This window comes from Octodon degus, unplaced genomic scaffold (assembly GCF_000260255.1).
Source record: "Octodon degus isolate 3935 unplaced genomic scaffold, OctDeg1.0 scaffold00047, whole genome shotgun sequence".
Lineage (NCBI taxonomy): Eukaryota > Metazoa > Chordata > Mammalia > Rodentia > Octodontidae > Octodon > Octodon degus.
Window position 1 is genome coordinate 2,630,882 of NW_004524623.1, and position 13,421 is coordinate 2,644,302.

At 40.5% G+C, this 13,421-nt stretch overlaps 1 protein-coding gene across 1 annotated transcript in view; it reads left to right on the forward strand.

Annotated features, from left to right (window-relative positions):
* Irak3 (interleukin 1 receptor associated kinase 3) overlaps positions 1-12,568 on the forward strand; it is a 49,710-nt gene extending 37,142 nt beyond the window's left edge. The window contains exons 9-12 of the mRNA XM_023716307.1: positions 4,405-4,603; positions 4,862-4,924; positions 5,007-5,171; positions 7,659-12,568. Of these exons, the coding sequence (XP_023572075.1) occupies positions 4,405-4,603; positions 4,862-4,924; positions 5,007-5,171; positions 7,659-8,096 (865 nt within the window). The 3' untranslated portion in view covers positions 8,097-12,568. The remainder of the gene's footprint in view (positions 1-4,404; positions 4,604-4,861; positions 4,925-5,006; positions 5,172-7,658) is intronic.
* The last annotated feature ends 853 nt before the right edge of the window (positions 12,569-13,421 follow it).

Consider the following 13,421-nt stretch of genomic DNA (forward strand, 5'->3'; position numbering starts at 1 on the left):
ATTTATTTATTTATTTATTTATTTATTGCGGTACCAGGGATCGAACTCAGGACCTTGCACTTGCTAGGCAGGCGCTTATGCCACTGAGCTATATCCTTGTTCCCCCCTCCGATCTTTTTTTTGATGGTCCCTAAGCACTCAAACTGAGCTAACAATAATAAGCTTCCTTTGTGTGTGTGTGTGTATCAGTGATGCTCATACATGCCAAACATAGCATTAGCACTGAAATTCAAATCTTGTGTTATAATCTAGGTATATTATCCTGCTTTATTTTAAAGCCCAAAGGCTTCAACTAAATTAGGCAATAAACTAATGAGGAGAAAAACCCACAAAGCAATTTTCACTATAACGTAGCATTATTTAGAGGATTCAGTTCTTCTCTTTAAAGTTTCTTCCTAAGGGAAAGATTAAATAATGACCCCAGAGTCAGGATACAAACTCCCTCCCTAGTAGAATTTGCCATGCTTTTTCAGTATACAACCAAAGGTCCTTCTGAGATCATGGCCTCTCTGTTACAGCAAATTGCCTTAAAGAGTAGGGAAAAAAAAAAGTCACACAAACACTAAAGTGAAGGGGTGGACCATTTGGTGTGGACCAGAGTTGTTGTTTGTGTACTTCTTCAGTGGCCACAGTAGCTAGGAAGCTGACCTTTTGCATTGTATTGATACAATTTTAGTTGCGTTATGTTCTTTGTTAGTCTGTTTTTGCCTCATAGGATATATATACTCAGCCGACGTGCACAGGTAGGTAAAGGCACTTTATGCTGGAATGTTCTATTTAAGATTGAGGCAGGAGAAAGAATTAGGGCAGAAATTGATTGCTGAACAGCCTTTTGCAATTTCTACTTTCCTAACACAGAACATCCTTCTTACTCAGCTGTCATTAACCTTTATTTAGAACAGACTAAATCATTGACTTCACAATTCGTGTGGTACACGAAGGCTTGCTGGTGAGCAACTTGTCTTTTTACCAGATGTCATTATTCAGTATGTAAATGCAGTGCCCTCAAATAATTTCACCTCGTGTAGATGGCATCCCAGTGACCTGGGGCCCTGAGTTTTTTCTGAGGGAAAAATATTATCCCTCAGCCCCCTTCTGCCTCAGTTTTCCCGATGAATAACTCACCAGCTGCTGAAAGCTTCCCTCCAGTTTTGCTGAAGGTTCAAATACATGGATTAGTTTATGAATTTCATTGTTGTTCTTGTACTTAGAAAAGATTCCAGGATACTTAAGTATTTTCCAGAATTCCACTTCGGCATTTTTATGGTTCTGGCATTGTCTGTTAGGATCACATGCCTTCTTTAAAGCCAGAGTCAAGGTACTTTGAAATTCAGGAACTTGAGCTTTTCCTGTGCTCTCCGTGTGCTGAAAGGGGGAGAGGGCATGCAGAAGTGGCTGTGAGAAAGCTGGAGCGGCAGAAGCTCAGCTCCTTGCAGTGAGGGCTGGGAAGCGTCTCTGCCCTCTTCCACAGCTCCCAGCTCACCCTGCAGACTCCTATATTAACGTACTCGAGCCCTGTGAGCCATCCGGACATCTGCAGCAGCCCTGGAATTGATGTGAGCAAGCAAAGTGATGCTTATGATAGATGCAATTAGGAACTGAACGCCAGTTCTTGCAGAGTACCTGAGAGAAAATGGGATCTCACGTTTTTCCTCATCCTCAGAGAGGTGTCAGGATGGTCAGTACTTCTTCAGGTGAGAAAATGGAAAAACAGGTGATAAATAATATCCAGGGGTCTGTGTGAGACATGGTCTAGCTCTAACGCTGCTGGGGTCTTGAAGAGAAGAGACAAAGCAAAGAGAAAGTGAAGATTGTGCTTGTTGATACACATCTTGAGGATCCAGCCTCTCTGGCTTTCTTCCAATAAATGCAAGGTCACGTGGGGGCTTTGGGCTCATGTCTTTGCAGGACTCTGGATCTTAGCAGTCCTCACGCCACCCTCATAGGAAGGATTCAAATGAAATCTGAAACGTATCTTTCTCCACTCGTAGAGGACCCTGTTGTATCTCTTGATTTTTTTCTATTTTCACTTCAGTCCCAGATAAAGTCTAGATCATAATTCTTGGTGCTTGAGCATCTTACAAAACTATTCTACCCAATTCTTTGTCAGAAGACTTAAGTCTATGAAAGTTGTAAGACTTGCACTTTATTCCTGTGGAATAAAGGGCCTGACTGTTTGCCTGCAAAGATTTCTGGAATTTTTATAAGACCAAATATTTGTTTAGGACTAAGAATTTCTTATTATCCAGTAGTTATTACCATTTTTTAAAGTATATTTTAGTATAGGGTCTACAGGGTCTCAGTACACAGATCTGACTGGTAGTAATCCTGCTTTTAGCCTCCCGAGTGATGGGATTACAGGTGTGTGCCACCACGCCCAATCTCTATCACTATCTCAGCATGCCCCAGGGATAGGGCTGGCATGGCATGCCAGGAATCAAACCCTGGTCCCACACCTGCCTAAGCAGGCATTTTAATCCGCTGAGCTAGTCAGCTGGTCCTTGCCGTTACTACTTTTGATAACAGTGCGTAGTACTACAAATATTCTACTTGCCATCTGGGATACGGAGGCCTACTGGTAAAAGCTTTAGCTTTGTGAGACGAAAAGCAAGTTCTGAGCAGAACTGAGAAGCAGGAGCCTCTTTCATGTGTGATCTACTTCCTCTGTCAACATTCATCTCCTCTTTTGTAATTGATTGTATATTTTTATACTAGGTGCCATTCATGGAACAGTGAGAGGGAGCAGATGTATCTACCCTACCCATCCTATAAACTCTGTTGTTCTCCCTCCTTCATATGTGAGGAAATAGGGTCCTGAGGCTTATGGCTCACAGTCACCTGCCAGCAGTTAGAGAACCAGGAAAGGAAGGACGGGTCCCACTTAGGTGAAATGTGTCTTCCTCGTAGAGAATCCTTTCCCATCTCTGCTAAGACAGGCCTGAGAAGGTAAGAGTAAACTGAGATGAGAAGAGATGTCAAATGATTATTAGGGTCTTTTCATGGTGAGCACCAAAATTCATTGTAGGCAGTTGGGCTTCACTTCTGTAGATATTTATAATGTGAAGAAGACTCAAAAATGAAAACAAGCTGCAGAGATGGAACTGTGAGTTAGTGCCGTGAACCTGCACAGCTCTCGGTGGTCCTGGGGGGAAATGGCTAGAGGATTTAGAAAAGAAAGGCAAGACACCAGAGCTGAGGTCAGGTGAAGGCCTCTTTCCAGAAGGGACAACAGCAGGGTTATTTATTTATACTTTAGCAAAGTTAGTATCAAGATACACAAGGTTATCCAGTGACTAAGACCAAAATTATATAGGCAGGATGCTTTTCTCAAGACTGACGTATCTTGGCTGCTTTAGGCACTGGAACCTTTTCTTGCCCCTACACGTAGGACCAACTCCCAGTTTTGGCTGCTCCCTACAGGTTAGGACTATGCAGGGACTACAAAGATTGCTCTAATTATTCCGGGTTGGTAGCCCTGCTGTGATAAATCAAGTAATCTATAGCACAGCTCATGCATATAGCAATTATTAGCTGATTACAGTGTGATTGAAATATACAGTGAATGCTTCATTTAAAAATTAATCCAGTAAAAAGCTCCTTACTTTTAAGCCCCTTCAAAATATCCCTCCTCCCTTTGAACATAGTTATCCCGTTGCTCTAGCTGCTTCTGAAGCAGTCCTGGAAGTCCTCTTTTGTGAACTTGTAATAAAAAATACATTGCAGCTGCTGCTGCTGCTGCTGCAGTATCCAACCTAAACGCTAGTTTGCAGGAACATTAAGGTGTGTCCTTATCCACCTTAGCATCCTGTGACTTCTGGCTCTTCTTCAAAGTCAGAATAACCATAAAAGGTGAACACTTTGAATAGATTCAGGACACAAAGGTAGCCATAACAACACAACTAAAAAGACTCGGAAAGGGACTTCCCGAATTGCTTTGTAAAGTTGAAGAATGATGGGTTACGTATGTTCCAAGCAAAGGGAAGTATGTTCAGAGGATTAATGGCAATGTATCCTGTATTCTAATAAATTTAAAAACAGTTAAATATTCACTATATATTTCAATCATACATTATAAAATTTAGTTTATCTTCTCCTTACCTGTAAGGTGCCTCACTTACCCTGTGATAGAGCGTCAGCTTTATCCCCTGTCCATACACGTATCTGCAAATTTGAAATGTTCAGTGTTCATAGGTCTGATTTTTGTCTTAGGTTGTATACAACATGTAGGTGTATACTTCAAAAGAAGTAAAACAAAAAATGACCCCCCACTTCATGGAAATTTTATGTGTGGCTATTTCATTAATGTTTCAAGGTAGCCAGACATGAAAATAAGCTTGCCATGTTGTATTTCACGGAAGAACTTTGGTGACGTTTTATCTTGTCTGTCCTTGATCACAATTTTAGTGCAAATATACTTTTGGATGATCAATCTCAACCCAAACTAACTGATTTTGCCATGGCACACTTCCGACACCACCTGGACCAACAGAGTTCAACTATAAACATGACCAGCAGCAGCAGTAAATGTCTATGGTACATGCCAGAAGAATATATCAGACAGGGAAAGCTTTCTACAAAAACAGACATCTACAGTTTTGGAATTGTAAGTGTCAACACTTTTAAGTTAACAAAGGAGCAAAGCTTATTGCCCAGAATGTTGTTAAGTTTTTAAAAGAAGTTTCTAAGAGCTTTAGCTTCTAGACTTGCTCGGTTTCTATCACTCATTATTTTACACATTAATTTTGTGTAATCAGTGAAATAAAATAGGAAGCATTGGGAGTGTATTCATTGTCTTGGTAATACTTCAACATATATTGTATGTGTATCTATACATATAACTGACTTTGCATATTCCTTATAGGTAATAATGGAAGTTCTGACAGGTTGTAAAGTGGTGTTAGATGATCCCAAACATATTCAGCTGGTAAGAACATTTTCCTGTTGGCACTTTTTCTGGTTGTTTTTCTGATTGAGCTTCATGTAATAAGGTTATCTTCTCTTCACAGCGGGATCTCCTTATGGAATTGATGGAGAAGAGAGGCCTCGATTCGTGTCTGTCATTTCTAGATAAGAAAGCACATCCCTGTCCTCGCAACTTCTCTGCTAAGCTGTTCTCCTTGGCAGGCCAGTGTGCTGCAACTCGGGCCAAGTTAAGACCCTCAATGGATGAAGTACGTATATGCGTGGTTATATTCAGAGCTGTGGAAAGTCTAAGTGGGATAGATTGTGTATCTATCTTCTTTATCAGTATAACAAATCCAGCCTCCTATAGAGAATTTCAGCCTAGTGATAATCTTTTCAGGTCAAAAGACACATCATTTGGTACTCAAGTGGAGATCCTTATTAGGTAGAACTAGAGCACTCCCAACATGTAATGAAAGTAGCTTGGAGGAAACATTCTGTTCAACATTCATTTAAAACATCTGGCCTACTAAGATGCATCATGTATTTCCCCTATTCATTTTTTAGTCCATAGATGTAACTAATGGTCTATCCATCATTTGTTTGTATATAAATCAATACCAACTTAATGCCTACTTTGTATGTACAGACTTTGTACTGGGTGCTGGGGATAAAGCAGTGGCCAAGAGGCAGTGATTACCTTGAAGTCAAGGAGTCAGATCATAACCATGGATGTTTTATTCAGCAAGATCAGCTAAGGAGTAGAAGAAAGGTCACACTGATGTCAGAATGCAGTCAAAGTGCATACTGTCCTATGGCTGTCCAGGGAGTTTCTTAACGAGGGTGGTAGCTTAGCTGTGATCTGCAAAGGAAGGTGGGTGTAGGCAGCAGGAAGGATAGGAAAATGTTCTCTGCAGAGAGACTCAGCACCCGTGAAGGTTTCTGCATGATAGAAACCTGGAATTAACACTGCAGCCAGTTCAAGATTGCGGAAGTGTGGTGAAAGAGAGGCAAGACTGCAGTCATTAAAACAGCAAAAGCTTTCAGGCAATGAGGGGGCCTGAAGTCTACTCAAAGAGCTTGGATTTTGTCCCCAGTCTATTGTGGGGCTATGTGAAGGCTTTCTACAAGGAGTCCACATTATCAGAATGTGAAGAGCAGGGGGCTGGAGCCAAGTGTGCTCCAGGCCTGATGCCACCAGGAAGAGCTGCAGGGGCTTCTGGGCCAGCAAGGAAGTATGAGCTGTGCCTTGGAGGGACAAGGAATTGGGACCCAGGAGCTCTGGGGTCGGGCATCACAGCTGTTCCTTACTGTGCTGTGGCATTGATTCCTTTTTCTGGCCCTCAGCTTTATTATTTGTAAAATCAGAATAATGTTACTAGTTGTACAGATTAAATGGGGGCATATATATGAAAGCACTTTTGTGTGGTAAAGCACATATACATTTTTAAAAAATTGTGTGTGTGTGTGTGTGTGTGTGTAAAGATAGATCAAGGGTTCTGCAACTTCACTGCATGTCTGAATCATCTGGGATACTCTGGTTTTTGGGGGTTTTTTTTGTTTGTTTTGGCAGAACCGGGGATTGAACTCAGGCCCTTGCACTTGCCAGGGAAGTGCTTATTCTACAGAGCTATCTCCCCGGCTCTTGGGATACTCTTAAAGTACAGATTCCTGGACCCTCCTCTTATTTTTGATTTTTTTTTTTTTTTTTGGTATAGGGTCTCCCTCTGCAAATCAGACTCATAGTGGTCCTACTATCTCAACTTCCCCAGTGTTGGAATTACAGGCACATGCCACAACACCTGAGGTTCAAGGGCCAGCACGGCATGTGGTACTGGGGACCAAATTCAAGACTTTGTGCTTGCCAGGCAGGCGCTTAAGCCACTGAGCTATCTTCCCAATCCCTCATGTTATTTTTTGAATGAAGTCTTTTAGGGATCTGTATGAGGTGTAACCAAACTATCAGATAGATGTTTAGATTTTAAAAATTTTATTACAGTGAAAGACATGTTGCCATTCTGCCCAAAATACTCTCGTTCACTTTGGCACACTTATCGCACCCATTGTTCTTGCCAGTTTCTGAAACAGTTCTGGAAGTCCTTATGCCTGAGTATCTCTACAAGGAGTAACCAAAACTAAGGTGAATGCTGTTGCCTAGTGCCAGGCGAAGGAAAGGCAGACTCACAGAAGCATTCCTTGCGTCTGGCACTGTGTGACTTCTAGCTTTTTCCAAGTCAAAATGACCATGAAAGGTAAATGCTTTGAATCCCTTCAGGGCATCTGGCCATGATGATGGGACTACACTTCCATGAAATGGGAACTTCATTTACTGCAATAAATTTTTAAATATTTAAACACATTTACTGAGTTTTTTCTTAGTCACCTTTTGTGTTTACAGAGCGCTCCCTTCAGTTTGCTGACCGTACAGGTGAGGAGGTCAGCATTGTCCTCATGCTATTCCAGTTTCCCCTTGATGTAAAAAAATGTGAAGCCTCACCCAAGGCCACAAAGGTCACTGATGACAAATCCAAGGCTGAAGTTGGTTTGCTTGATTTTTCAGTCAGTGTGATTTCTCTTATACCATGTTGCAAGTCAATTGGTGTGGGCCTTGAAAAAAATTTTCTAACTCCAAATTCTGAATTTACTGCACTTACTTCATGAAAATGAGAGAATATTTTTTAAAGGTCAGGACAAAGAAGTGAAAGAGGATGCTCATCAAGCTTAACTCGGTGTTTGTTTGCTTCTTTGTTAACTAGGTCCTAAATGCTCTTGAAAGCGCTCAAGTCAGCTTGTATTTTGCAGAAGACCCACCCACATCACTCAGGTCCTTCAGGTGTCCTTCTCCTCTATTCCTGGATAACGTGCCAAGTATTCCAGTGGAAGATGATGAAAGCCAGGTTAATCATTCACCACCTCATGACAGAGGTTTGAGGCAAGATAGAACAACTCCGAACATCCCTTTTGAGTGCAGCCAGTCTGAGGTTACATTTCTGGGTTTGAACAGAAAGACCGGGAGAAGCAAAGATGCTTGCAACATGCCCAGTTTTCCTTCTGAGGAAAGTTGGTCCCCAAAGCACACACCTTCATCCCATGACTTACAGGCCACTGAGGTAACTTTGGACTCTTCTTTTGAAGCCCCAAGCCATTCTTGTAGCTTACAGAAGCAGGCTGGTGCAGACGAGGTGCTCCTCTGAACTTTTCTGGAATGAACATGAACAATAAAAAAAAAGAAAAAAACCCAACCGAAAAAAAAAAAAAAAAAAACAAGTGTCACTGTGGCACTTGTGCAGAGGATTTCACCTTGGAGAAAACATGGTCGCCATGTGAATGGCCAGCGGCACTTTGGGTACTGCAAATAAACACTAAGGACATTCCATTCCTTCCTTCCCAAGCCGAAACAGAGTGACTTAAGCAGGTGTTTTGTCAGAGCAGTGGCCTCATGATCAAACAAATGAGACCCATTCACAATTACTGAAGACCCTGTGCGCTAACAACAGCCAAACAAAGCAATCAGAACCTACCAAGGAAGGACTGGATTCTCGTGTCCAGAATCACCCAAATGGATCCTCAGAACCATCTCAGCTAAGGATGTTCAGTTGGATCCTGTTGATTGGTTTAGTTTGCTGGTGAAGGAAATGTGTAATTTGTAAGTGTTAGTAGATGTCTTCTGAAAGAATTGCTTCTTTTTTTTTTTTTTTTAACTGTGACTGGCCCCTAGTACTTGGCTAGGTAGGGCATGCTTTGTGCAGAGATGGGATTCCTGCCAAAGATCTGTATTTCTGTATTCAAACTCTTAGGCTGTTTTATTACATATAATCTAGTTGTTGACTATTTGTACTGACTTTTACTAATTCAGAGACCTATCATATCTTGAGAAGCAGGTAAGCAAGTAAGTGTTGTTGGTGAGAAAATAACTGGTCACAGAGTCTAGGTCAGCTTTTTGTTATTCCAGCTGTGTTCTTGGATCTCCCCTATTGAAATCCTAATCAGTTGTTTGTCTCTACCAAACTCTCATCCTCCAGGAGGCCTCCTTAATCTCTTCAGCCAGAAGTGTGCACTTTGTCAGCATTTCCATAGTAATTTCTTTGTATTTCTGCTTTATACTTGTCATTTTCTGAATTATGTCAAAGTTGCTCATGTTATCCTGTCTCTCTTACTAGACTGGAAATTCTTTATACTGTATTCATTTGCTGTTGTTATTGTAGCAAATGGTAAATTTACCGGCATAAAACATCTCAGCTCTAGAGGTCCAAAGGCTGTGGCATTGCTTGTGGAGGCTCTAGGGAGGAGGCCTTTGTCTGCCTTTTCTAGCCTCTAGTGAGTCACCTGCCTTTCCCAGCTCATGGCCTCTTTCCATTAAAATGACCCAGAGGGCTTGGTTAAAAACTCAATGTGCAGGGTCCCACCTGAATGGTCTGTTCATTCAGTCTCAGGTTAGAAATTGATTTGCTTTTGGTTCCCAGTTGGTTTTGAGGCTGCCAAGGTGAAGCCTGCCGCTCAAGAACCACTGCCTTAGTACTTTCTCAAATTCTTATATATCAGCAGATTCTACCATATATATTAGGCTAAAAGATCACTTATTTTATTTTTTTTTTTGTATTCACTCTCGTACTTTGGATATTGGTCAGCATGGAGCAGGAACTCTAGGAATGTTGACTAATGATCCTATGAAGTGTCTATTTTGCACAGTTAAAGACTCAGTCAGATTAGCTCACAGTGATCTGATTAATGATGTGGTAGGCAGATGTTGCTGAAAAACACCTGACCTTCCACTGAATGATTCAGTCCTCCTGACTAGATTTGGCTTCTAGTGAGTGCATGTTAATTGATAGGAAGGAAATCTTGCAATCTGCAATAGGTGATCAGAGAGTACCTTCTTGGCTTCCTGATGTGGAAACTAAGATATATGAAGAGACCAAGAGTGAGCTTCTGTGCCTGTGATGTGCAAACTTGAATTTACGTACACGATTTTGCTTATCAAAGGGAGCAGTAGTAAGAACCTGTAATCCCAGCTACTCAGGAGGCTGAGGCAAGAAGATAATAAATTTGAGATGAGCCTGAGCAATTCAGCCAGACTCTGTCTCAAAATAAAAAATACAAAGTCCTTCAGATGAGGCTCAGCTGTACACTCCCAGCCTAACATGCTTGAAGACCTAGGTTCAATCTGTAGGACCACCAAAAATAAAAGTAATCTACTCATCCTGTTTTCTGTGTTTCTTAGTTTTTAGGTTGAAAGATCACTTATTTTATTTTTTGCATTCACTGTTTTATAATTCCCTAAAAAACATGGAGAAACTGTTTTGCCAGTTTGAAATAAGTATGGATTTCTAACAGTTTTATTGACTTTTTGAGTATTGTGAGGATTTGTGATCCCTCGCACAACAGTGTCGCTTTATGGCATGGTACACCAGCCTATATAGGACAACTGTGGAGACCCATGGGCCTTTCAGATTGGACATGAGAATTGTTGACAGTAGCAGTCATTAAGCATCTTAGAGAATGAGGCACTGTGTTAGCTAGCAAGCTGGTGTCCAAGTAGGGAGCGTGGTAGTAAGCAGGGGGACATCTACTTAAGCTGTGTATTTGATACAATCTATTATTTGAGGCATACATCAGTGAACTGAAAGTAAATGCTGAAAGGTGGAAGATAAGTAGATCACTGTACACTTTGGAGAGAATGAAGAAGCTTCTTGGAGATGCATTTTGAAAAGAGAAAAAGGACTAAAAGAAGTGCAAACAATCACTTAAGAAGCACTCTCCAATGGTTGCCCCAGGAATGGGGATGTGGCCTTCCCATCTCTGGCCATGAGGATAGGTGAGGGTGTTGGCAACAGGATGTAGAGCTTTGGGTGTTTTTTCATGCTTAGTCCTTACAGCCTCCCTGAAGATGTGAGTTCCACCTCACAGATGAAGAAACTGACTCAGGGAAGTTAAAGAACTTCACAGAGGTCCTCCCAGATTTGGAAATCGTAGCAGGATTTGTCAGACTCCAAAGTCTTTGATCTTGCTAGTATTCCATATTGCACAAAAAAAGTCACTGGGAACTCAAGCCTATCAAGGGTGTGGATGTGAAAAGTGACTTGTCAGTTTTCCACGTTTGTCATAGGCCTACAAGGCTTCTCATCACTTCTGCGTTTTCCAGCATCCTGCCCCTCTGCTGGAGCCATGTGCCCCGACACTTATAGGATGTGGCTTAAGTAAATCCGTCCATCAATTTTCTAAATGAATATTTATCAGTGACCTCCATTATATCAGGCTAGTAGGACCTGAGGATGTGGTGAAAGTCAAAACCAACAAATATCCCATCCACATGGAGTTTTACTTGAGTGCATAGATTCCAGCATATTCTCCTGTTATAGGCCCCATCTTCTCTCTGAGCTTCTCCTAAGGGATTCAGACAAGTTTCCTCCTTATCTATTGTGTAGTTTGCAATCCCAGAATGCCCTATTGCCTTGCTGTTAGAGTGCTCTAAGCAGCATATGGCATATTTTGTGGCAGTCACGACAGACTATTTTTCTATTAAAAATTTCTTTGGGGCATTTATTTGGCTACTAATGGCATCTTCAGCATGCTTTTCCTAAAGGGTCTGAAGTTCTACCTAAATCTCACCCCGTGTATTACATAATGCTGGGATTGCCTGTAGAATTATTTTTCCTCCTTTGCAAAATTGAAAGTTCAAGTCTGTGTCCTGCTTATTTTGTGTCCTTATTGGATAGTATACTACCTGGCATGTAATATGGCCCAATAAATAGTTGTAAGAAGTGAATCAGGCAGTTCTTCAGAACATCCTCAGACCCATTTGTTATACCAGTGGTGGTGAGCTATGGCCTGCGTGGTGCTACTGAAAGCTCTGAAAAGGGCACAATCACTGGTGTATCTAGGTGAAGGCTGTAATCCAAACTGCACCCAGTTTCTCTTTCTAGTATTCATACTAGCATCAGTCATTTGCTTACATGATTCTATTTCATTATTCTTGGATTAAAGTTATTAATTTAAAATACTAATATCTAAAATATCTTTGATAAAAGAAATTAGACCTTGTATATATTGCATATGAATTTTTCCTATAGTGGAAAACATTCCAAACCATGTTAAGCCATGATAGGCCAATATTTTGGTAGGGAATGAATTCATGTTTGTTGTGTTCCACCTTTTTGTCACAAAATATTTATTTACATTTGACTGTTCTTGGTTTTGACTTGCAAATATTTTTTAAGAAGTTGTTTTTTTTTTTTCCAGAGTGCTGTGTTGCCTACCAAAGAGATGAGCCTTTTTGTGTATATTATCTGCCTTGTTACAACTTTTGCAGTCTATAAATAGCAAGAGAATATTGAAAGTTTTTCTTTGGTTTGTTAATTTTAGGATAGTCTCAGAAACCAACATTAATTGGAACAGAAGTTAATGGGGGTGAAAAGAGCTTATTTGTAGAAGATGCAGAGCGAGTTATCATTGTATGTAGTAGTGTGTGCGTTGTGTTCAGTGCCACTGAAACTTTAAACAGCCTGTTGAGCTAGATTCTGTTACTAGGGAACCAAGGTAAATGAATCTAAAAGAGGTTCCCTCTTGTCCTGAGTCATAGTACTGTTGGCTTGGGAATGAAACTGAAAACTCTTTACTTAAATTCAAGATGTATCTGCCCTGAAGATAGGTAAAAGCTTCTGCTATTGAAAAACAAAAGCAGCTGGCAAGTATGTGTGTGATTATCATGTTCTTCTTACTCTTCACTTCATCCTCCCAGATTGACAAAGATTAAAGTGATTGACAAATGAGCTAAGCAACATTTTTCTTTACTGTCTGCTGGCCTGAAAATTGGGCCAACCTTTCTAAAAAAACTATGTGGCAAAACTTTTACCCAGCAGTTTGTTTATGAAATAATCTCACAATCACACAGCTGTGTAAACATAAGCCCAAAGATGTGCTTTATGCTACTTATGACATTTGAACGTAGGAAATAACCTAAATATTCACAGTAGAAGGTGGATTAAATAAATTGCAACATATATATGCAATTAAATTGTATGCAACTGCCATTACAGTTATTTTGATATATATTGATTGCTATCTGTTTATGAAATACTGAGTGAAAAAGACTACAGAATGACATGTTTAATATGAGCCCATTTAAATTGGATATTTTAAGGTAATATATATTTATGTTTCATAGAGAGCCCTTTGTCAAATGGTGATGATTTTTCTTTTCTGAGCTGCAGTCTTTGGGCTTTACTTAGACCTCTGTGTATTTGAAAATTTTATACTATGTATCATTTATATTATCTGAAAAGAATAAAGAATTTTATTTTGGAAAAAAAATCCTCTGCATTTCTACATTTGCTTGATTCTTTGCTTCGGATGTCCTTGGTAACAACCAGCAGGCAGTAATAATGCGTCTATCCCATCACCCTTCGTTATTTCTAGTTTCCTACCTTGGGAATGCAGCTATCCAATGGATTTGTCTGGTATCCCCTGAATTAGCTGTGAGAGAACTTGTGAAAGCAGTATAAGAGACAAAAACCAGGGAA